The sequence below is a fragment of the Haliotis cracherodii genome, unplaced genomic scaffold (genome assembly GCF_022045235.1).
Source record: "Haliotis cracherodii isolate W230 unplaced genomic scaffold, xgHalCrac1.p SCAF_39, whole genome shotgun sequence".
NCBI classification, from domain to species: domain Eukaryota; kingdom Metazoa; phylum Mollusca; class Gastropoda; order Lepetellida; family Haliotidae; genus Haliotis; species Haliotis cracherodii.
The window spans coordinates 472,731-499,458 of NW_027266296.1; the positions used below are offsets into that span (position 1 = coordinate 472,731).

The window sequence follows — 26,728 nt, forward strand, 5'->3', positions numbered from 1 at the left end:
AGCTAAGATGATCATAAGTCTCATACACCAACATTAACCTGCAACAGTCGTAGCTAAGATGATCGTAAGTCTCATACACCAACATTAACCTGCAACAGTCGTAGCTAAGATGATCATAAGTCTCATACACCAACATTAACCTGCAACAGTCGTAGCTAAGATGATCGTAATTCTCATACACCAACATTAACCTGCAACAGTCGTAGCTAAGATGATCATAAGTCTCATACACCAACATTAACCTGCAACAGTCGTAGCTAAGATGATCGTAATTCTCATACACCAACATTAACCTGCAACAGTCGTTGCTAAGATGATCGTAAATCTCATACACCAACATTAACCTGCAACAGTCGTAGCTAAGATGATCGTATGTCTCATACACCAACATTAACCTACAACAGTCGTAGCTAAGATGATCGTATGTCTCATACACCAACATTAACCTGCAACAGTCACAGCGCTAAGATTGCTTTGCGGTACATGTACCAGCGTGATAGTTTGGTTTTCGTAATGGATGAATGTGCCATAGAAACAAGTCATCTTATACTGCTGGGTTTCATGTTGATGGCATTACCTGAGAGAGTCTCATTGAATCACATAACTTCTGCTCTCCAAGCGGATGCTAGTCTTCTCGTCTGGGACTAGGAAAATGAAAATAAATTTATGGAAAAATAATAAACTAGTCTTACAAAATAGGATCCTGTTGTCTTAGGATTAATGTGATATTCTCTTTCATTTTAAATTTTCCTCGGATCAACCCTGTCGATGTTTTTTTATTTGTGTCTGAGGGTCAACAAGAAAATATTGGCCTCGCCTTGTTAATATTATTAAAGATGGCCTTTGATAATTAAGCTAACAAGATCCAGCGATTTGTTAAAACAGTACTTTCATCTGATACCTGCAGTAATAGGTTATTAAGAGTTCTGATTATCAGTTTTAAATGCTGTAGTTGTTGGCTTTAATAGAAATACCAGTTTCCTGTTTTGTGAGTAAATGTAGAAACGACAAACCCCAGTTTCTGGAACAATTGATTCAAATTATTGCAAATCCACATTTTTTGTCTACCAACTATAAATGTGTTATGTATACGAGTTGATCATTAATGAAGATCATAATATCCTTGTTTGTTAATTAATGCCACTCATCAATGTTCCAGCTATATGATGGGGATCTGTAAATAATCAAGTCTGGACTAGACAATGCATTGATTGACACCATGAGCATCCATCTATGCAACTTTGATACCATGGCATGCATCTACCAAGACAGCAAGCCAGACCAACTGTTGCCTCTTTAGACAAGCATGGGTTGCTGAAGACCTGAATTCTAACAGGTTGCTGAAGAGTTGAATTCTAACCCCTATCTTCACAGGGTCATAGATGCATATATATTCTATTAAATTAGTTTGTCACTTAAATATTTGAACAAGAAGTGCATTTTTGTTTAGTTCAAGACACAGAAATCAAGATTGATGTTAAGACATTATTGATGTAGGTTAGACTAACATCTAGTCTTTGAAATAAACATATTTTAAAGAAGAAAAAAACATTGTTAAATTATAGTTATGATGACATGCATCAACCTAGTCATCAAGCCTGAGACCCAATCCAGTTTGTTGCGGCTTATGACAATTAAGAATGGGTTGCTGAAGACCTATTCTAAATTGGATATTCACAAGGCCTAATTACAGAGACACAATGCATAAGTTCAACACACAAGACCTTGGCTGCGAATGGGCAGGTACCCATGCAGCACATGCTCCCAACAATCTAATTAAATCTTCCACATAAAGAAGGGCCGTCATATAGCTGGAATATTGCTGAGTGCGGCGTTAATCAACAACAAAAACATAAAGAAGGAATGAAATTTATAAAAGTTGGCAAATCATTCCGTGTAATGACACCTCTTTGTTGCACTTAATAAGTGCCACTTGACATATATTATGTTGACTACGCTAAATCTAGAATGTCCAAGCCTGACAAGGGTGTGTACAGGTGCTATCATTCCCTCCAGTAAAATGGCCTCAGACTGAAGGCATGCAAGGTTTTCATTTTGAATGCAGTGTGGTTGAGGGGAGCTAACTCTGTGTATCTTGCTGCCCTGTCATGCAAGTCCTTGTGGTTCGTAGCTTCAGAACAAATGAGTCAAGTTCTAAATCATTTTCTGTTCTAAAGCTGTGTTGTGTGCAACATTGACAAGGAAACTTGTTGCTGGAAGCACACAATTTGAAATATAACTTCTGTACCAGTCCTTGCATGGTGGATATATATGCCTCTGTGGTGTATCAATGTCTCAGCTACCTTGTTCTGTATTGAACTCTAGTTCAATACCTGCATACCATTCTTCTGTTTGAGGAAATGTACCTCAAGTGTAAATACAATTGCAAAATACATATATGACTTGAATAAACATTCACTGTATCATGTGTGTTCTTGATTATTCTGATCGATCCTAAACAACCATCAAATATTCTGATGAAAAGGGACAGGTTTTTTTTTGACAAGCACATTTTAAAACAAAAATTCACTAAAAAATATTTTTTTCAAAAACATGATGGCCCTCCACATGTTGTTTGTTTATCGCCGCACTCAGCAATATTCCAGCTCTATGATGGCAGTCTGTAAATAATCCAGTCTGGACCAGACAGTCAAGTGTTTGACATCATGAGCATCGATCCACACAATTGGGACATGACGACATGCATCATCCAAGTCAGCAAGCCTAACCACCCGATCCTGATAGTCACCTCTTATGACAAGCATAGTCGCCTTTTACAGCAAGCATGGGTTGTTGAAGACATATTTTACCCAAGATTTTCATGGGTCTCTTATTGTAAGGCTAGAATTACTATGCATCTATAGACGTATCATTCAGTACAGCCTTGCCACCTAGTAGATGAGAGTGCCAAACAAAGTGTGTCTGCAGCTGTTGCAAGCATGTGGTCATATTGTCAGGTGCTGACATAAGCAAACATTGTTTTATGCAACAATCAGCATTATTTCAACTGTATGTAGGCAGCCTGTGAATTTAGACAAACAAGCCAGTCGTTGACAACATAAGAAGATGATTCACTGTTGGGGAACAAAGATGCACAGTATGTTTGTTAGTGTGTTGTTTAACGCCACACTCAGCAATATTCCAGCTATATGATGGCAGTCTGTAAATAATCGAGTCTGGACAAGACAATCCAGTAATTGACATCAAGAGCATCGATCCACGCAACTGGAATACAATGACATGCATCAACCAAGTCAGCGAGCCTGACCACCTGATCCCGTTAGTCGCCCCTTATGACAAACATGGGTTGCTGAAGACCTATTCTATCCCGGATCTTCACGGTCCGCACAGTAAGCTAGGTCCAACACTAAAAACCCGATACTCATTCATAGTTGGCAGGGGCCTTGTGAATAGAGCAAAGGTTGGTGTTTCAATCCCATACCATTAAGATGTCGAAAGATGACACTTGTTACCCTGCCTGGCGCTTGGCATTAAGGGGGTAAAACAAGGACTGGTCGGCTCGAATGTAGTATACTGTGAGTGGGGTATCCATATCCTGCATGGTCTCTCGGTGGGCTAGGACTATAAAACAAACATTAGTTCAGACTGGTACAAGCACACAACTGTCACTATATAATTGTTGATATTAACTCGACATTAAACCCCATTTCACCTCCCCTCATGTCAGCAAACACTGATGCTACAGGCCTTGATGTGAGGTGAAATAGGGTTTAATGTCGCGTCCAAGATTATTGCACTTATATAGCGACGTGTGTGTGTGTGTGCGTGCGTGCTTGTCCGGACTGATGCCAATTTATAGTGCTAGCTCACTGAGATACCATGCTGCTGTTTAACATGAATACCCCACTCAGACACAGTATACCGACTCCGAGCCGACCAGTCCTTGGTATAGCCCCTTAATGCCGAGCCCCAAACAGGGTAACAACAAGTACCATCTTTTAACGTCTTATGGTATGACGCGGTCGGAGGTCGAAACTCGGACCTTCCGCTCTACCATTAGACAACGGAGGCGGTCTCTACAGGCCTTGAAGAAATAGGACTGGTGTTAAGACTGCGGACGTTGAAGACCAATTTACCACTCATAAGAAGTTAAGAACACCAAATTCATTCATATTACAATAGTTGATCTGTCATGATTTGTTTGTTTGTTGTTTCATGCCGCACTCAGCAATATAGTCTGTAAATAATCAAGTCTGACCAGACAATCCAGTGACTGACATCATGAGCATGGATCCATGCAACTGGAATACAATGACATGCATCAACCAAGTCAGCGAGCCTGACCACCCGATCCTGTTAGTCGCCTCTTACAAGCATAGTCGCCTTTTATGGCAAGCTTGGGTAGCTGAAGACCTATTCTACCCCGGATCTTCACGGCGATCTGTCATGACATGACAAGATTAACTAATATTACATAATCGGGTGTTATTTACCTTCTTTTAACTAGCTACAAACAACAGTCATGTCCTGTTCAAAGGTGCAATAGAAACAAAACGCTTGACAACATCGACCGTGAAAATATGCAATTTATTATGATGTGAGGCACAATGGGTTACATAAGTTAGAAACACAATGTAAATGTATTCTATGTACATCTATAGAAAATAACCATCGAGGAAACCTAATTAGAGCTCTGCTGTTGAACCATGCGTTACCAGATAGTCTTGCCAATATTGGCACAATGAAATATTCATCACCAGCCAAGACGGTGTTACAAGCCAGGAATCTCTGAACGTGCACCACTACCTGTGGAGAGGCTTATTGATTACCTGAGCCGTCCTTTATCAGTCTGAGTGCCTTGTTCACAGAGCATGTCAGTCTTTGCATATGTTACCATATGTATCAATTGCAGATGATCTCGTCTCCCTGCTCAGATGGCTAGTCAAAGTACTGGCATAATGATGCCTATGAAAATGGAATTGCGTGTCCAATGGTTTGTTGCTTAATGACATCTTGGTAATAGTCAAAATATATAATGGCAGTCTGGAAATCATCAAGTCTGGACCAGACAATCCAGAGACTGATGTTATGAGCAACGATTCACATGGTCGTACCTACACAACAAGTCACCAAGTCTGACCATCCAGTCCATAAAGATTCCTCTTATGACCAGTATAGGTTGCAGTGGACCTGTTCTGTCCCGGAATCCCCAGGGAGGTTTCAATGAGTTGCTTGTACAATGAATTTTGCTTGTCAATATTTGGTTGTAAAAAGTGAGTAGGGTTATCAACCGCTTTTAGCAAAATTCCAATTTTTAGTAATTTGACAGTCCCAGGCATATTCCTGGAGACAAGACCATCTTTAACAGGGATGGGATGGCATGGCAAGGAATTCTGTATTTTACAATGAGTATTAAGACTGGTATTCCTTATTACCCGGTATCCAATTTGAGAACATAGCAGTCAAGGAAAAACTACATTGACAATGATCCACAATCAAGGGGCATCATATTATTGCTGAGAACCATTTCCCTTGAAGTCATGAAGAATGTATTTCATTCAGCAAATAACGGTATCACATAGATTAATGAAATCATGAACTGAAAATGAATACTGATGACTAGTTCATTAAATCTCCTAAAATACATCCTGAATTAACATCTCATAATATCAAGATGCACATACATGTAATTACATGTGTGTTAAAAGTAATTTGTAATGAAATTATACGGAGGCGGATCCTAGATTTTGCAAGAAAAGAAAAAGAAGGGAAAAAAAAGGGGGTGGGGGGTACACTATGACCAAGTCACAATGTTAACTGGAACACATGATGTATTGACATGTTCTGATAAAATATAAGATGCAACCTGCACCCCTAACTGAATCCGTCATTGTCATACAAAATAACTATTCTTTATTCTGAAGTATTTTTATTTTTATTTTTATTTAATACCGACAATCAAAACATGGATCCAATTTGATCCAATATTTAAAATCATGTTATTGTTCTCTCCACAGATTGATAAGAACTGGCAGTACATGGCGTTTTGCCAGACTCGAAGATTCCAGCAGGAATGTACCAAGTTGGAAAAGTCATCTGTGCAATTAACTCTAGTAGGGTCATCTAACATGCCATTGTTTCTCAAATTGAGATGCAGCAAGACTATCACATCTTATGCTGGTGGATCCATATCAATGTTCACCTGATGAGTATATTTCCTGTTACCACAGAACCATTTACCACACAGACTGAGAGTAGAGAAGGTGGTGCTTCCACTGACTTCCATCCTCATGGTGTTTACATTCAATACATCCACCACACAAAACACTGAACCAGAACATGAAAGTGTCCCCACGATTTGAAGGGGCAATATTATTACATGATTAATATTCAGCCAACCAATGCACTCCTTTAATGATGGCAGACTTCATACACATCAATGAATGCAAGATGGTTTGGTCATTCAGAGTCACCAAGTGCATATCTATAAATAACCAGCTAATCAAAATCTGGCAGTCTCAGCTCCTGGCAGGGGCAACACTAAACTCTGGGCAGTGCTGCCATTTACCAACTTCCTGCTCAATTACCCACTTGAATCTGTCTGCCAGACATTCAATGCTGCAGAAACCTGGAGCTACAATCAGCTTGAGATACTTAGGATGCCATATTCACAGTATAAAGCAGGGTACCCATGTTTACTAAGGATCTTTGTGTTTGTGAGTTTGAACAACAAGCCAGCCATTTTCTATCCTGTACCCTACTGTACTGATTACTGGTTCTGAAATTCTTTCAAAAACAAGAAGTTGACCCACTTTGAAACAAAGATATGATTCTAGGTTTGGAATGACTGCATTTCAATCTGTTTCGGAAACCTGAGTTCCTTAGGACTGGAAAGCATAACAATTCCTGAGATTATTCAAATATTTACATGAATTGATCTTCATTTTTTAGCTGAAACATGCGAGATCGTATTGGTTCAAAATTTGAAACATTAAAACCCAAAAAACATTTCCAAAGTACAGTAGAACACGAATAACGAACACGGATAGAGCAAACAAATGGGTACAACAAACTGATAAAAAATCCCTGATTTATCTCCGATATAATATCATATGAAATTTACGGATATAATGAATTCTCTACAGCGAATTAACGTATCGAAATTGGTATCTGATCACCGACAAGCCCATATACCACTAATTCGTGACGTGTATAGCGAACTAAGAAATCTCACTCAGTGTCAAGTGTCACTGACAGAATGTTCTCAATTGAATGCTATGAAGTGATCACTGCTAAAACAAGTAAATGCTGCATTTACGTGTATGGTCTTTTGTTTTATCCAAGATGGCAGACATTTCCGAGCGAAAACGTATATAACAAACAACTGATATTACGAACTGATTTCTCTGGTCCCTTGTAGTTCGTTATAGCCATGTTCTACTGTACCTCGGAACACAGAGTCAGTGACCCTGATGTGTTTGGCAGGTGATCCTACTGAAATAAAACCATGTCACTCACGTCCTCACGGTGGAGTCAGAGTCACAAATGATCATCCTCGGTAATCCAGGGTATTATATACTCACCGACAAAGAAACGCTTATACCATACATGTTAGTTAATATATGAAAGAATACTCATATTCAAAAGATATCTTATTGGTTAGATGCACAAACGAACATATTCGTATGTTGTGTGACCCGACACTGGGATGAACTTTTTGTCTCATGCAGGATGAGCGTGTAAAGTTTGGAGTGAGTGAGTGAGTTGGGTTTAACACTGCTTTTAACAGTATTCCAGTTATATCGCGGCGTGTCAGCTTAATGTGGGAGGAAAGCCCGAAGTGATGCAGGTCTCAGGCGTTTACCACTGTGGTGAAACCCACGAGCATGGGTAAGGTGCTGACAAACCTAGAAACATAATCGGGGCGAACCGGGATTCGAACCCACAATCATAGGTTTCTGGCGTGCCCAAGGGATGTAACTCTGCACAGCGAATCGCGGCGCCTTAGACGACTGGGCCACACGGCCCCTGTAAAGTTTGGAAATCATGTGCAGTTTATCTTGACAAGAATAAAGACATTGTGGTAACACTTTACTGATTGTTAGTTTTGTCATTAATTGGCACACATTGGAAACATCTCTTCTTAAAATACATACTTCTCGATATGTTTCTATGGTTTGCGTTTCTTTTGACGGGGAACATATTTCAACTCTCTCATGATATATACCCTGGATCCATTTGCCACCATCCCTTCGTTTCGGAAGTGACGTCACCAACCTCATCTACTTTATCACCATAACCTACATTTGGCACGACATTTCTCTCAACCTTGACCTTGAAATCAACAGCAAATCAAAATGCTTCTCAAGAATATGAACTTGGCATAGATCTAAATTCAAAACTGTTGCATTGTCCAAGTGAGCAATCAAAATATTTAATCAAATCAGGATATGAACACTAGGACAGAAAGGGCAGTCCTTATGAAACAAGACTTTGCGGTTGTATTGTGATGAAGACTGAACTGACGGATGGATTTCAACTTCCTTACTCACTTAGTTTTAATTTCAGAAGATGCTAGTACCTTCATCACTTGTTTGTTATTTTGACTGGAATCATCTCGGATGCTTTTTAGCATCACCTCTTTTGAACCAGGCCCTAAACGATCATGGCGGTTTGTAGTCTGTCATACAGACCCTTAAACAAATATATCCAGTGCAGCTTATGCAAGTCTACAATGTTTGGCAAGTCTAGAAAATGAAGAAAGTATCTGGGCTCCTTTTTATTATATTTTATAACTATAATTTAACAACTGTTTTTTTCTTTGAAATATGTTCATTTTCAGAGACTAGATGTTAGTCTTGGCAGATTGGTTGTAACACAAAGGAGATCCATTTTGGATAACATGAAAAATCACTTTCTACAATGATCTCAAAATATCAGTGTGGCAATGTCATGTGGGAAAGTATTCCAGTAAAACTGCACAGATTCATGTTACCCCTCTCTTCCTACCCAAACAACCTCATGCATGGCAACCTCATCTTGTCTCCAAGCAAAGTCTCAAACAACATTTCACCACACTTGCCATGAATGACAACACATGGATTCCTAATATCACAAAGTTAGGTTGAGTCCATAGCAAGGCTATCACTCAGTCAATGTCTACACTGATGTACAGCGGTCGTCCTTTGAGGGAGCTGGGCTTTATGCTGCTGTAAACAATACGCCAGCAATATGTAGGGGAACATCAATACTAGAGTGAGAGGGTGAGTGAGTTTGGTTTTACGCCGCTTTTAGCAATATTCCAGCAATATCACGGCGGGGACACCAGAAAAGGGCTTCACACATTGTACCCATGTCTGGAATCGAATCCGGGTCTTTGGCATGACGAGCGAACGCTTTAACCACAAGGCTACCCGACCGCCCCCTAGAGTGAGTGAGGCTTTAATGCCACTTTGAACAGTATTTCAGCTACATCATGGCGTGTAAGCTTGATGTTGGACAGTGGGATGAAAGCCTGTCAACACAAGAAACAGGTTTCGTTGTACCCATGGTGGGAATCAAACCCAGACATTCGGCGTGACAAGCAAACGCTTTAACCACTAAGCTACCCTGCTACCCATTTTATTAAATGGATTTCTTTGTTGTTTAAAGGCGCACACAGCAATATTCCAGCTATATGACGGCGGTCTGTAAATAAGTGAGTCTGAATCAGACAATCCAGTGATTGACATCATGAGCATTGATCTGCACAATTGGGATATGATGACATGCATCAACCAAGTCAGCGAGCCTGACCACCCAAGCATGGGTTGTGAAGAGACCACTTTTAACCCAGATGTTCATGGGTTTTATGAAACGGAAAAATTGTAATATCAAGACAAACAACTCTGAGAGTGGGATCATTCTAATTGTGGGACACTGCTGCTTAATAAATCTGATGTCACTTCTGAAAGAATGAACAAATTCGATGAAGTAATGATTAACACGCATTGATAAAAAAAACATATCATTTGTATTAATTCCACGTAAACCAATAAATTGTCAACTTTGCATCCTTCGAATTGACGCTCATGAATAAAATGGACAAGCACACAAAAAAAAATACATTTCATAGGTGCTAAAAATACAAATGCTGTTTCACACACATACACACACGCACGCACGCACACACACGCACGACACTTGCACACGCACACACACGCACACGCACACACAGAGTGAATAGGTAGCCATTCAGTTTGGGCCAGACTTTTTTGAAAACTTGATTTACGAACCAACGACACCAAAAAATTGAAATGTAACATATAAAATATGTGAAAAGCAGTATATTTTTTTATTCCGCAAGCCAAAACTAAGTAAAAAACCACTTTATTTACTGTTGCTATCAATATTAATAAATTATTTAAAATATATGGGGCCCAAAATCTATAGAGAAAAAGGAGTTAGACATTATCAGCCTCATATAGTGAAAAAAAATCCTGGAATGCATAAACTTTAGTTGTAAAGTACATCTCAACTTCTGACAGCGATATCCTGTTGAGACTGTTCGTTTTTTGTTTAAAGCCGCAATCTTCAATATGTCTGGACCAGACAATCCAGTGATCGATATTGCAAGCGACTACCCACGCAATCAGGGTACGATGATGATACGCAATCAACCGAGCCTGAATTTCTGTGTAGACGGAATGTGACTGATTTCTTTTTATGTGTTGTTCTACAAATAGTATTCAATATTGCCATGGAAGCACATTTTCATAGCTTCGTTTCCAGTCAAAATAACAAACCAATACATGTACAGTTCTGTCCTAGCAGTATGCGACTATGCTTGATGTAAGAGGCGACAAACGCGATCGGGAAACAAGGATCGGTGACTTGGTTGATGCATGCCATCGTATACTAATTGTGTAGATCAATGCTCATGATATCAGTCACGGAATTGTCTGGTCCAGAGTCGATTATTTACAGACCACCTTCATAATGTTGCTGAATGCGGCATTAAAAACAACAAACAAACAAACAAACATAGCAGTATGAGCTATGTAAGCATCCCTATCAGTGAGTGAGTGAGCGAGTTGTGTTTAACACCGATTTTAACTGTATTCCAATCATATCACGGTGTGTCAGCTTAATGTGGCAGGAAAGCCCGAAGTGATGCAGGTGTCAGACGTTTACCACTTCGGTGAAACCCAAGAGCACAGGTACGGTGCTGACAAACCTAGAAACATAATCGGGGCGAACAGGGATTCAAACCCACAATCATAGGTTTCTGGCGTGCCCAAGGGACGCAACTCTGCACATTGAATCCCGGTGTCTTAGATGACTAGGCCACCCGTGTCCCCTAATTCCTATCAAAAGTAGAGTCCTCAAAAACAAACAGATAACACAAAATGCATATATGGCTGCAAGACGAAAAAATTCTGCTCAAATCAACATCCACAACGAGCAAGCGTAGTGACCGAGTGAGGTGGACTTAAAACTGTTTAGACCAGTATTAAGGTAATATCACGGCTTAGCTGAATATAGAAAGAAAGCTTGATGTACCCAGATTGTTAACGTTTCCCATTTGGTATCAAATGCATAGGTATGGTGCTGATAAACAAAGGATCATAATCAGGTAGATCCTGGTAAAGCCAAGGGAGACAACTCTGCAAAGACTAAAACAATTGCCCTGAGCAACCAGAGGAAAATGGGTGTTCTAAAGCAATCTGGTCAGACGATACCAATAATGGTTATCGCTGTACACTGATGTGAAATACAGGCTGTCGTATTCAATCCCATCTTATAGCATTATAGCATCATTCTCATATTAGTCTGGTTATCAATCTCAGACAATATTACTTTTTAAAAGAACATATTTTTGCACACTTCATTCTCACATATTATTTTTGTTATGCACAAAACATTAACAATATTCATGTCACATGGCACAAAATAAATATTTTTACAAGCACTTGAAATTATGAAACGGTCCATCTAACATTCTCTCCAAAATGGTGACTGGATTGTATGTAGTTAGTTGTCAGGTAGTCACAATCTTGAAAGAGTTACCTACCCTTGTCAACTTTCTAATGAACAACATACTCAATGTCCACTTCAAGCTCATTACACACGCAGTAAAATTCTTCATACCAACTAAAATAAATACTTTCCTAAAACTACCATGCAGACATTCTTGCACTGAAACTGTACAAACATAATATATGGATTTACCACACATGCCCTTAAAATACATTTGAGGTCTGTGACAATCACATCAGTTGTGAATGTTTATTTGGAATTCTCACAGTATTATCTCCTTCACGACACATCGGCAGCAAGATGGACGACAGTTTCCATTGGTTCCTCATCATCAACATCTTCCTTCTCCTCGACCTTCTCGTCCGAGATTTCTTCCAGAGGTGGCTCTTCTTCCTCGGGCTCTTCCTTTATCTCCTCCACCGTGACCTCAATGATCTCGGTGTCCTCAGCTTTGGTCTCAATCTCTGTGGAATCGGACGCCTCCTCGCTTGCAGAGTTTGAAGGTTCTTTGGATTTTTCTTCGGGTTCTTCTTGGGGTGTAGGATTTTCGTTTGGTGCTGCTTGAACCTGCAACAGTTAGGAATTGGAATTTAAAACAAGAATATCATCATACACTAACGAGTATATTATCATGACAAAATGTCAACCCACCTTCCGGCAATCTTTTATGTTCCATATTTGTCCACTAAAAGACCTAATTTGGTTTCAGAATCCTTACACCCTTTACAGCTTTTGACTGACTGACTGAGTATGGTTTTACGCCGCTTTTAGCAATATTCCAGCAATATCACGGCGGGGTACACCAGAAATGGGCTTCACACATTGTACCCATGTCGGGAATCGAACCCGGGTCTTCGGCGTGACGAGCGAACGCTTTAACCACTAGGCTACCCGACCGCCCCTACAGCTTTTAAAATTCATGATAGTCCTCTGTGAGATTGCTAAACTGTGCTGAGTAATGATCAAATGATGGTAGTCCTCATTGACTACCGTATTGTGCGCTCTACTCACGGATATACGGTAGTATCATTTGAGGGCTATAATTCTGAACCAGTTCTCAATCCTTCAATTTTGCAAGAAATTTGAACTAATAAATCACAGAAAATGTAAGTAAACATTTTGTCTTGTTGAAGCAGGACTAGCTACAAACTCCGGGGGCAAGGGAAATATGTTTTATACAAGTTTCTTAGGATTTCATAATGTCAGACCCATTAACATGATGATCATGGCTGACCCGTGATGTTTCAGGAAATTAACACAAATGCATTGTGAAAGTTAATGAGTGAGTGAATATTGTTTTACGTCACACTCCAGCAGCTGCTTAAGAATTAAGTGAGTATGGTTTTATGCCACTTTCAGCAATATTCAAGCAATGTCACGGCAGGGCACACAAGAAATGGGCTTCACACATTGTACCCATGTCAGGAATCGAACCCGTGATGAGCAAACTCATTAACAACAAGGATACCCCACTGTCCCAAACAACAGGGCCACCCCCAATAAGCAGATCCTGCACTGGCTAAGGGAGGTAACTCTACACAAGAAATAAGATAGCCTTACAGTAAACTACACCACGACATACTCAAGAATATCAAAACAATGAGACGAACACTCATATGAACCTGTGGTTCTTTTGAGCCAAAATTTGAATACATCAAAACATATTTTTAGTATTTTGTTAAATAAGTTCTAGACATCAACTAAACTTGCAAAACAAAAACGTTGTAAATCTTTCGTAGAAGAAACGCAAAATAAAGAACAAAATAAACACATGCTGTCAAAAAGATATACTGGCATCCTTCATGTAGGCATTATAGAAACTTCAATATAATCTCATGCCAAACAAAAAATAAAATGACCAAAAATACCATGCAAAATATATATAACTTCTACATGTATTGTTCAACAGCCAAATATACAAACCTACTCTCATCTCAAAATCATGTTTTAACCGGTACATTAAAAAACAAAAACGTCTAATTCCACATATTATAAGGCTACAACTATTGAAAGAATGGGACACCAAACTGAATGAAGGTATGCGATACGATACAATATGTACTATGTTCCCGACAACATGGATGAAAAAACATACCTGAGTTTTTACCGAGACAATCGGAACTAGCACAGACCTGTATACAAATGGGAACCACTTTATACGTTTGTGTGTTTGTTTGTTTGTTTGTTTGTTTGTTTGTTTGTTTGTTTAAACGCTGCACTCAGCATTATTCCAGCTACATGTATATGGCGGTGGCCTGTAATTGATTGAGCCTGGACCAGACAATCCAGAGATTGATATTGTGAGCAATGACAACTTATATACAAACATTTCGCAAGCGTTAATTTCTTTAATTCACAACCATGGGTAATTTTATATATTTACAACAAATTTTGCAATGAATACCAAGAAAAATGTAATACCAGCATACCAGAGCTACAGAAGCCCACTTGAGTGAGGATGTACTGAGCTGTATATTTGTAATTAAACATCGTATGGAATGAGTGAGTGAGTGAGTGAGTGAGTATGGTTTTACGCCGCTTTTAGCAATATTCCAGCAATATCACGGCTGGGGATACCAGAAATGGGCTTCACACATTGTACCCATGTCGGGAATCAAACCTGGGTCGACAATCCAGACAATCCAGTGATTAATGTCATGCGCATCAATCCACGCAATCGGGATCGATGACATGCATCAACCAAGTCAGCGAGCCTGACCACCCGATCCCCTTAGTCGCCTCATACGACAAGCATAGTCGCCTTTTATGGCAAGCATGGGTTGCTGAAGACCTATTCTCACCCGGATCTTCACGGGTCCCATTTGAAGTGAATGAAGTGTTTTACAGTTGTTCTTGTGATTAACGAGAAAATTACACATGTTTCTTACGTGTCCAAAAACACATAACATGGGGATCATAAGCATTGGGTTACAAAACACCTTGATATTCAACTGATTTCATAACCCTATACTTCTGCCAGCTGCCGTTTTGATTTTTTTCAAACTTAAAACCTTACTTCATTGCAAAGAAACCAGTGCCTTTTCAAAATGTCTCTTGGACATTTTCATGATTTTATCAACTTTTGACGGGATATTCTCCTGTCCAATTTCCAAAACTGAAAAATACCTTCAGGACATTTTGAACAAAAAATAGGTCATTGTCTTGGAAAATAAACCTGAAACCTTTGATGGATGTGTATGACCATCTTGCAGATATTGGAAAGCAACATGTCCAGTAATTTAGCAGAAGACATTGATGTGATATGCAGAAACTGACTTTACTCTGTCTCCCAGATCTAGAGATTAAATTCAAAAAGATTCCCAACTAAGTCTAGAATGATTTGGCAAGTCTGAAATCAAGCATTGTCCTGGACTCATTTTGGATAATATTTTGTACTTTAAAGGATTTTTAAATAAGATAACTTTAACAGGGACTAAATGTAAGTCAAAGGTGCAAGAGAATACTTCGCAAGCTTCTCTGATTATCATTAAACCAAGGCCTAATTATTTTAACTTCCCAATGTTAACAATATAATACTCCTAAAATTGGCTCTTCCTCGAATAACACTCGTGTAGCTTCGGTCTACTGCCAACCTCTAAACAATCATAAAACTGAGTGAGTATGGTTTTACGCCGCTTTTAGCAACATTCCAGCAATATCACGGCGGGGGACACCAGAAATGGGCTTCACACATTGTACCCATGTCGGGAATCGAACCCGGGTCTTCGGCATAACGAGCGTACGCTTTAACCACTAGGCTACCGAAATGCCCACAATCACAAAAGAGAACAAACTCTTCTCAGTGGTAAACACATGGTACTGTATTCAACACCCAGCACTCAAAACAGTACCAGCATTTTTTTTGTCCCACTAAACCAACCCTAACAAATTATTGCCCAAACATTTTAAAAATATTGGCTACACAAATATATTTTTTTTATTCAGTTCAACAAAACAGACCTGGCTAATTAGCAAAAATCAGAATAAATTTTATACAAAAAAAAGTGTGGCCTGATTTAATTATTGTTAGGAATTCAAGCGTAAAGTTTCAAAGTACTGGTACAGTAAACCATGTTTATAACGAACACGCTTATAACGACCTGACGGATACAACAAACTGTTTTTTGGTCCTGTCCATTTGGTGTATATATGCTGTAAATATGCTTATAATGACCCAACGGTGATAACCAACTAAAATTATGTGTCCCTTTGAGTTTGTTATAACTAGTTCATTGCATAAACTCTCACAGAAAGCATGTTGTCATGACAACCTAACCATTACCTTGTCACCTAGTAACATATTGGTCCATCAAGGTGAGACTACTGTCACATTAACACAAACAGCAGGTGTGAAATGGCAATATGGCAATTATCCTGATGAGGATGTCAGAGACTTGATGTGATACAACACTCTGGCAGGCTGATTCCCTGAATTCGCAAGTCAAGAGCACATGAAAGTACAAGACTACCAAACATCTGTTAAACTCTTGACGTCGCTTATAGTGTCAAAATAAAAAACGAAACTCTTATTTTTGTTTATGATATGAAACCCAAGTTGTTCCATAAATGTGAAAAAAGAATTCAAAAATTCAAGAAGGAAAATGTTTAAATGTGGATAAAATGGCTTTCTCTTTATGTACCTAATTGAAAAAGGAAATGAACACAAGCAAAGATCTAAATGTATGTTTGGAAAATTGGACGAAAAGTGGGATAATTGACAATTACGTAAAGAAACTAAGCCATTTTAATGCTAACGTTACAAAATAAAAAAAAGTCTATTGCATATATACACAAAAATAATAAGGAAGTGAAGTCAATAATTTCAGATAAGGTTTGTTAAATTTTTATACTTTGAAAACAATATCTTTTTAAGGAAATTGACATATTTTTTTAGGAGTAAATGAATGACTCGATATAGCCTATGCTGCAGTCAGTAATATTAGGGCTGCACCCCTGAGATATACATAATCATGTCTAGGCCAGGCCATCAAGTGTATGATAGCATGAGCAACCATTCATGAACCCTGGGCTTGATGACACACTACGCCACATTGTAATTACCTGTTCAACAAAGTGGTCTTGTGCTACGACTATCTTTACAACTAAAGTAACAAAACCCTTCGAGTATCATAAGAAATCTCTGCTAATAGCCAAGTCTATTGTGCAATTCCAACAATATAATAAGCATGTTTTATAAATTACTATCAAATAGTGACGATAATCATAAAACCAGGCCGTAGTGGAAAGATGACTAAACACCATTTGTAAAATCAATGATCAATTATATTGATACTCCATACATTACTGGAGGGTGAGGTGAGGTGAAATTGGGTTTAACGTCGCGTCCAAGATTATTGCACTTATATAGCGACGTGCATGCATGTGTGTGTGTTTGTGTGTGTGTGTGTGTGTATGTGTATCTGCTTGTACTAGTCCGGACTGATGCCGATTTATAGTGCTAGCTCCCTGAGATACCATGCCGCAGTTTAACATGAATACCCAACTCAAGACATAGTATACTGACTCCGAGCCGACCAGTCCTTGTTTTCGCCCCTTAATGCCGAGCACCAGACAGCATAACAACAAGTACCATCTTTTAACGTCTTTTGGTATGACGCGGCCGGGGATCGAACCCCGGACCTTCCGCTCTCCGGGCAGACGCTCTACCTCTACACCACGGAGGCGGCTACTGGAGGTCCGGGGTTCGATCCCCGGCCGCGTCCGCTCTCCGGGCAGACGCTCTACCTCTACACCACGGAGGCGGCTACTGGAGGTCCGGGGTTCGATCCCCGGCCGCGTCCGCTCTCCGGGCAGACGCTCTACCTCTACACCACGGAGGCGGCTACTGGAGGTCCGGGGTTCGATCCCCGGCCGCGTCCGCTCTCCGGGCAGACGCTCTACCTCTACACCACGGAGGCGGCTACTGGAGGGTGACATTCAGGGTGGTAGATTCAGTGTTAGAGAAATGAACATGGTTAATATATTCACCGTTTTCATGCTTGAAACCTATGCCATGCTGTGAATAACAGTGGAACTCTTGACACAGACATATTCCAAGGCTAGTCCAGAAGTTGATGAAAGTGTTTTCATGACAATATTGCACAAGGCTGTGTTGTCGTCACATTGGACCACATGTTCTCTGACTGTATGACCTATAATTCTACATACTTTTGTAAAATCTATCATTCAATATCCGGTGTAATGTCACATTGGGATTTTCTTCAGGCTTTTTTAAAATAAAATATGAAGGAGCTGGGCAATATGGAGGACCGAATGGCAGACGTCATTGTTATGTTTTTGACCTGGGTGATGATGAACAAATGACGGATTGCAAATGTCCCAACGATATGTTTCTGGCCTAAGTGATGACTGAAATGCAGCCGTCACTTTGATATATTTTGATCTAAGTGAAGACTGAATGGCAGACGTCACTGTGATCTTCGTTCTCGCTACCGCTAAACAAAAATCCGATGACATCCCACTGCGGGTCATGTCAGAACGACCTTTCATCTGACCAATCAGAGCATCGCTTATCAGATCACGAAAGTGACAGCTGGAATGTGATTTTTGATTGTGCAACCTCGAAAGAAAACACACAGGGTATTCCTTACGACCGTTATGGGCTTATCTATTACCAAAACTGTCCTACTTTGAACTAAAAAACATCCAGTTCAGGTACATAGTTACAACTAATGATATGGCTTTGTAGAGATAACAAAATATCCCTGACAACAGGACCAATAAAGGAAAAGGTTTTAATACTTATTTTACAAAACTGCAACGTTAAAATATCTCCAAATTTAGGAAATAAGAAAAATATTTTGAACAATTTGCCTGCCAAAGGTACTTAGTTTTGAATCTTAGATAAGTCTGTACGTCATGCAGCAGCCATTGGCCAATACATTCAAGAAGACACACATTTTCATCTGCCCCTAAGCAGCCAGGTTTCTTGAGGCTTATTAATGGGTTATGGTGAAATTATGACAACAACATCTGATGGTTTTCAACCAAACATATACTCTACTATAGGAGTGTTATTATTGGAAATTTTAGTATTGAATATTGACTCTAAAGTATCAAAACATAAAGTATTGACTAATAATAGAATCAGGTATTCTGAATGTGAAAAGACAGAAGGTTCCAATGAAGACCTGCAATAAATCAAATTAATACTGAACATGCACCAGGCTGATTCCGTAAATTAAATTTCAATTTTCTGCCTCCTTAGTGACCATCATAATCATGGTAATCTTAATAAATATGAACATTACAGTATCAGTGAAATATTAATTTAGTATGACATTCATAAATTTGTATTGCTACCGAATTGACATTAATAATTTACAAATACATCAAAATCATGATCAAGTTGTAACTACACTATGCACTAAACAGTTTTCTATTACATCCATGCATGTCTTACCTTTGCATCAAGGGCATATGTCACATATTTCTATAACAAGGACAAACAGCAGAATGTTAGTGATATTTTAAAAGTGTAAGCATCTGTGTGGGGGATTGGTGCTGGGATGTGATCTAGGTTAGATGAGGATGAAAAGGAGAAAGATGTGACAGTATTATTCGATTCAAGTTGCTAAATACTTGCGAAGGACTTTGGTTCTAAACTCGAATTTTGAGACCTTATCATCATTTCCTTGCTCAAAATCAACATTCACACAGAAACTTAAAAATATGTTAAGTTCTTCAACTTAACTATCAATAAATATGTTTTTCAATATTCATCAAACAATATGAATTCCTGCTCATCATTTACTTGTGTTAGTGCATGTCACAGGGGAGTGAAAATAATTGATGGAATAACCCCAAACAAACAATTATGTCGCTCAAACCTGACAAAGCTTCATTCTTTGATCAATTACCTGCATTCTGTAACTTTAAGAAACAGATGAGACATATAAGTGCACACTGACATTGGAAAATGTACATAGACAGCATTTATCATGTTTATCTTTTAACTTTGTATTGTTGTTGGTGCTTCCATTAGTTATTCACACCCCCTTTATTTATCAGCCAAATGAAAGGAGTTCTAAGGATGAAAACAACATAAAACAAATTTACAAATATCGGATGAAAAGAAACAAAAGTCATATTTCTAGGCAAGTTGAAATGTAATCAGGGCACGTCTGCAAAAAGTAGTATTAGAAAATAAATCATAAAACATTGTCTCAAAAAGTTGACAGGCTTATTCAATCTTATCATGAGTTGCAAAGATTGAGGTCTAAAGCCTCAATGACCTTGAAGGCTATTACATAAAGACTGATCAGTGCTGACTTTCCTCGATACCAGCTCTGACAAGACCCTTTGAAGCAGTATCCAATGTAAAATAATGAATGATTTAGTGAGATGATGAAATACAGGAAAATCATATAATACATTAACTGTGATGTCCGCCAAACAAACCCTGAAAGTTTTGAACAAAAAGGTGTAAAATAAAGAAGAGATTAGATTACTTGACTTTCAGATACGGAAATGATTCTCACCTCAAAATGGTTTCCAATCAAGTGCTGCATTTCATGTCTGACCAGCGTCTCCGAGGCAGTGAACTCCCGATCACAGTACTGACAGATGTACGGATTCGGGGGATCTTTGGCCGAAGAGGGGCCTGGAGTTGGCTCCACTGGAGCCACAACTACGGACTCCTCTTTGCTCGTGCTGGGCTGCGGCTCATCCTCCTTCATCTCCACATCCATCTCCTTATCTTCTGAAGCTGCTGTGTCCTGATATATAGGATCAGACTCTGAATCTTCCTTCCTCGGGAGACCTTTCTCCTCTTCTGGATCAGCCTTCTCCTCTTTGGGCCGTGCAACTATCTCCTGGGTCCCGCTGTGGAACTTTTGAGCCACCTCAATGGCCTCCGAGATGTCAGGCTCTTTGCACTCCTGGGCTCTGTCTGTTTGTCCATTCTGAGCCAGCCAATCAGACAGCTCAGGCAAGGGACAAAAGTGGACACGGATGTGCTGAGAAAGGAGATACTGCTTCGACACACTGTAATCACAGTATGGACAGGCAAGATCGCTGCGGACCATATGGAATTTAAGGTGAGCAATGAGGTGATCTCTTCGAACATTTGCATATGGACATCGATCACATCTGTACAACTTCTTGGGTTCAAATTCAGCTTCAGGTGGAGCATTTTCATACAGATCAAGGTGGTCATGTATAACACTGATTGTAATTGGCTCTTTGGTGTCTATAGGAGGCAGGGCACTTGCTAGGGCAACATCCGCGGGTACATGGGCTAGATGTTGCAAATTGGTCAACGATTGAGCTGCAAGTAAATTCTGGTTCGGCATCATATGAAGCTTGCGATGCTGAGCAAGTAGATTGTTCGAAGGAACACTGTAATCACAGAACTCACATGTGAAGCGTTGTTTGCTTCCGTGCAGTTCAGAATGACGTTCAAAGTGGGAACGTTTTGCACTTGCATAGGGGCATTTCTCGCAACAGTATTTCTTGAACCTGGCGATTTCTAGCAGAGTGTCCACTTTATGCTCCTGCATGATTTCAGTGGTATCCGAACTCCGGTCATCGTCATCATAGCCTCCAAGGCCTTCTTGTTTTGCATGATCTGCTACCAGATTGTCATTGAAGTCAGGAACATAATGTTGCTGATGCACCTTAAGGTGATGGGATAGGAGTCCCTTAGCTCCAACATAGTAGTCGCAGTGAGGACACTTCATGAGAGGGTGGTCGCTCTTCCTAGCACCATGCATCATCTCATGGAGTTTCACATTCCTGTTCCGGATATTTGTGTAGGGACAAAACTGACATCGGTGCAATTTCTTGTACGAACCATTCTTCATGACATAGCCAGGCCGGGTACCCACAGAGCACTGTGTGGCGATCTTCATCGGGGACACCGAAGGGCTTGTGGACAAACTTGCAGTGATCTTTGAACCAATCAGACGCTGTTTCAAGGAAGCAACTTCTACAGCATCAAACAGGATACTTGCATCGGACATTTCTGATTTACATGGCGAGGCTTGAAGAAGCACCAACTGTGGAGGCAGCATCAATTGTTGTTCATATTCCTCATGGATCTTCATGTGCTGCTTGAGGAGTCGACGATGAGTCACCCAGTAATCACAATGTTCACATTTGAACTCAGCTGTAGGCTTAGGTCTATGAAACTGCTTGTGATACAACATGTCATTCTTACTGTTACTCTGGTAGGGACACTGAGGACATTTGTGCTTCTTCGGGGTAACTGCAATGCCTGGAGTGGCATTCTTCTTCTTGGGAGTGACATTTGGTGATTTCTGTCCTTTCGGCCAGTTCTTCCTGTTGGTGTGTAGCCTCATATGCTGGTGAAGAAGTCTTGGTGCGCACACATAATAGGGGCAGTATTTGCATTTGTACTTGTTGACAGCTTGAGGCTGGTGATAGGTCATGTGGAAATTCAACAGTCCCCGTTTCGTAGCTTTGTAAGGGCAGATGCTACACATGTACTTCTTCCCCCTTTCATTGGGCGACTCCTCCTTCATCTGATCCTCCAGGGGCTGGAGCTCCTGCTCAGCCGGCACCTCCATCCTTTGCCGCTTTCGAATCTTCAAAACCTGGTTCTTGTCTTCAACTCCATGTTTTTCACGAATATGACGGTAGGCTAGATAGTCCTTGGGAGACTGGAAATTGCAGATTCTACACAAGTATGAGTCGACATATTGCTCTGTAATGATGGTCTTGCCTTGCTGAAGTGCACTCATTGCAACACCAAAGTCATCTAAGGTGGTCTGGCCATTGCTTCCTCCAGCAAATCCTTTCCCATATTTAATGAGTATCTTTGTATAGGTAGGATAATCAGTCTTGCCGTGGGTGCATCTCAGATGTCTATACAAGGCACTTCTGAAGTTGCTTGAGAAACTGCAGAGACAGCATGTGAAGGGCTTCATGTTGTGTTTCTGCATGTGACGGATGATGTGAGATTTGACAGTCGCCTCAAAGGGACATTTGCAACATTTCCACACTTTCTTCATCTCAGTTCCACTTTTCTTCTTATAGGATTCCTTTTTCAGGTTTCCAATAGAAGCATCAGAAGCCGCTGGTTCCCTGGAGGTTCTGTCGTAATAATAGCTCGACAAAGTCTCTTTAGCCACTTTATAATCCAAGAGAATCACTTTCGTCTTACTGTGACGATGTCTCCTCTTGATGTGGCGTCCAATGTCCGTCCTCCAGTTAGACCTGTAAGAGCATGACCCACACTTAAACCTCTTGCAACGATCCAAGTCCTCATTCATTCCGCTGACCTCAGCTTCAGTTTCAGTCGCTTGCATTTGAGCCTCTAATGCTCGGATTTCTCTCATAGGATTTCCCTGTTGAGGAGAACACTCTGCATGGTATGTATCTCTTGCAGTCTTCAGGTCCAGCATTATAACATAACCTCCATCACCAGAGTGCTTGTCTCTCAGATGCTTTTTCACATCCCATTTCCAGTTGGACCGTCTTGAACAGACGGAACACTTGAATGGTTTACAGTATCCATGGGTCTTAGGATCGCTGTATTTGGTGTTCTCCCCATACACTGTTCTCTTGCCATCAACCGTTTCTTTCCCACTGGAAGACTGCTGATTGTGAGATCCCATGTCATCCCCAAGGAGAGGAGTGGTGTTTCCTGCATAGACGAACTCTCTCCCATCGGGTACATAGATCAGTTTCACTTCTTTATTAGGATGGATATAGTGGTAATGTTTCTTGATGTCCCCCTTGATGGCGCCTCTTTTCCCACACTCTACGCACATGTAGGGTTTGTCCATGTCAATGTCACCAGAAGGCACTGGCTGACGGAAGGTGTTCTTCTTACTGGGTGCTCTCAAATCATGATGCTTGTTGCTGGGTGGAGGAGGAGCCATAGACTGTTTCTCTTGACTCTCTGCCTTGGAAGGGACATACCCATCAGGGTCTTTATCCTTATCCTTCTCTTTAAGGAATATGATGCTGCCTAGCTGCCCATTGTGGATAGTGCGCAGGTGCTTGCTGACACTCCAACGGAAATCCGATCGGAATGGACAGAGTGAACATTGATATGGTTTCTTCATCTTCACTTCACCCGACTGAGCTTCCATCTTGGCAGCAAGCTGTACATTAAAGTGGTGCTCGCGTCGAACATTGGGCTGGGTGTCAAGGTAGTCCTGGATTGTTGCCTTGGCCTCTTCCAGACACAGGGTCTGAACGTCAGCATTTGATTCAGGATGATCTTTTTTCATATGCTTGCGGACGTCCCATTTCCAATTGGATCGACGACCACAGATCGGACACTTAAACTGCTTAAGGTTGAAATGGGTAGCAATATGAGCCTTCAGCTTGGACGGGGCATTGGTGACAAAATCGCAATGATTACATTTCGATGGAGTTCCATGAACATCTTTCTGAGGAGACGCACTGGATGTGGTACTCAGGGAGTCAGATTCATGATCATCAACGCTTGTATTCATCGGTTCAGGAATTACCACAGAGGCAGAATCATCAGGGTCGATACTTTCTGTGAGATGGAGTGCTTTGTGGACTCTCGATTTAACAGCCTTCCGTTCAGGTCTCACAATCATGAACTCTTTAATGTTCACATCCTTAGTATCCTTGGGCATCAAGTCAGCATGGTGACGGAAAATGTGGCGACCAATGTCCCCCCTCCAGTACGTCTGGTAATCACACTTCCGACACTGGTAGGCCTTTTCTTCCTTATGCATATGGGAATGTCGCTCCATTTCAGACTTCCATTTTGTTGTGAAAGTGCAAGCTGGACATCTAAATATCTGTGGCGAAGATTTCTTCAGAGGAACAATCGCTACCCTCTGCACTTCGATGTCTTCGGGCTCTCGGTTATGATCCCTTCGTACATGGACGTTTAAGTCACCAAGATACTTGTATTTCTTCATACAGTATGGACACTTGAATCTTTTCTCAACTGAGTGAACAGCCATGTGACGACGTAAATCTGACGGCCATTTTGCAATATATGAACAAAACTTGCACTTCGCCTTGTCCTTCCAAGAAGTCTGGGATTTTGCCCAAGAAGTGTCCTCACCAAAACTATCATTTGAATTTTCATTCTCAATTTGAATGGGGTTCTCTTTCATTTCCCTTAAGCTTGTATTATGCTTTATCTTCATGTGACGACCAAGATCAGAGAGTCGCTTGTAAGACAAACCACAGAGCTCACAACTATTACGATTTCCAGATCTCCTAGGGTAACCAGGAACACCTTCTGGAGCTCTCGGGTCATACTCTTCATCATCAACATCCAAAGCCTCCTCTTCATCCATCTCATCCTCTTCCTTACTGTCTCCAGCAGTACCATCCAAATCATTACCATCAGTATCGACAATTTCTCCTCCAAATACTATCGATGCATTCTTCTCTGTCAGAGGATGATGATTGGTCATGTGTCTTTTCAAAGCACCATCATGACCAGTGGAGTAGCTACATATAGTACACTTAAACGGCTTATTCGCTTTATGGTTCTCCATGTGCCGGTCAAAATTTGGTTTGAAGTCTGTGGCATACAAGCATTCTGGACACTGATATTGTGCTGAGGAGGCTCCATGGGTGGACTTGTGTTGGTAAAAGTCATTCTTGCTTTTAGTCTTAAAGGGACAAATCCAGCAGCTGAAGGTCTTTGCCCCTGTATGACAAGCTTTCACATGCTTCACGGCCTGGTGACGATTCTTTCCACTGTAAAGGCAAAGCTTACACTTGAACATATCAGCACCTGATGATGTTTTAATTCGCATGATGTGAGGATAGGTCTTCTGTGGCAATGGTTTCTTCTTAATAGCCTTGCTCTTTGACGAAACCCTTGACAAAGCTTTCCTGAATAGCGATCCAGCTGTTTTCTCTTTACGAGAGGTCTTGTTTGATTCTGCCGCAGCCTCAAGTTCACCCAAGACGCCTCCTTCCTCAAAACCATGAATAAGTCGTCCTTCTGCTAGTTTCTCCTTGTGAGCAAACTGAATGTGCCGTCTCACCTTGTGCTTGTACTTGGTTGCATACTCACAAAACTGGCATGGGAATACATTAATCTTGGCACCATGACTGTCAATCTGGTGATAGAGAAACATCTTAGACTTTGTCGTAGCGTAAGTACACTGAGAACATCTATAATTTCTGTTGACCAATGGAGGTGGGAGTGAGGTCCCAGCAGAACTCGGGGACATCGCCATGGCCACTTCCCCAGCATCCTGCTGCTCTTCCTGTTCTCCCTGTTCAACATTCGTAGCATCTTGCTCTCCTTCAAAAGCATCCATGTCAGTTTCTGTTTTGGGGTCCATGTCTTCTGCAAAGCTTACTTCAGTGTCAGCTAGAACTGTTTTTCTATGTTCACGGGAACACCTATTTTTGTGTCGGCGGTATATATACTCATTCTTTGTTGCGAAGTCACACAGGTTACATTTAATCAATGGAAGATTAAAACCCTTGGGTCTTCGCATGGCGGACTGGGAGTAGTCTCCCTTTACAGCCTGCAGACACGAGGAGCTCCGTCACCTGTAACAAAAGAAGAAATATAAGCTTGATTAGAATCAATAGAACCTTCATAGTTACACCTATACATGCATATCATTCTCAAATAATTTACCAAACAATTCAGCTAGCTTCAAACACAGGATTGAGATAAAATATCGGTGTACGACTTTAGCCACTAGTCCGAAGCTGAAGCTTTGCACACTTCTGTTGTCAGTAAGCTCAGCTAAAATAGTCCATATAGTAACACTAACCTCTACTGAAAAGCTTAGAGCCA

The 26,728-nt window shown here is 40.6% G+C and overlaps 1 protein-coding gene across 3 annotated transcripts; it reads right to left on the reverse strand.

Moving 5' to 3' along the window:
* Positions 1–4,537: 4,537 nt before the first annotated feature.
* LOC139478143 (zinc finger protein Xfin-like) lies at positions 4,538–26,462 on the reverse strand. 3 transcript variants are annotated; one of them, XM_071260475.1, is made up of 4 exons: positions 20,481–26,462; positions 19,403–19,432; positions 14,075–14,111; positions 12,364–12,546 (listed from the first exon to the last, which is right to left on the reverse strand). In XM_071260475.1, exons 1-4 carry the CDS (start codon positions 26,418–26,420, stop codon positions 12,437–12,439), a joined length of 6,117 nt encoding a protein of 2,038 aa, XP_071116576.1. In that variant the 5' UTR covers positions 26,421–26,462; the 3' UTR covers positions 12,364–12,436. The 3 variants fall into 3 exon arrangements, with proteins under 3 accessions (XP_071116574.1, XP_071116575.1, XP_071116576.1); XM_071260473.1 differs by lacking the exon at positions 14,075–14,111 and having other exon boundaries at positions 4,538–12,546; XM_071260474.1 differs by lacking the exons at positions 14,075–14,111; positions 19,403–19,432 and having other exon boundaries at positions 4,538–12,546.
* Between the last annotated feature and the right edge of the window lie 266 nt (positions 26,463–26,728).

Bases quoted from the DNA above. Each gene is read 5' to 3' on its own strand.
- LOC139478143 (XM_071260473.1), bottom strand. From the start codon at position 26,420: ATGCGAAGACCCAAGGGTTTTAATCTTCCATTGATTAAATGTAACCTG. The intron at 19,433-20,480 runs GTGAGAATCATT...TCCTTGTTATAG, and splicing joins TGATTGGAAACCATTTTGAG to AAATATGTGACATATGCCCT. The intron at 12,547-19,402 runs GTAAGACATGCA...TAACTGTTGCAG, and splicing joins CATATGCCCTTGATGCAAAG to GTTCAAGCAGCACCAAACGA.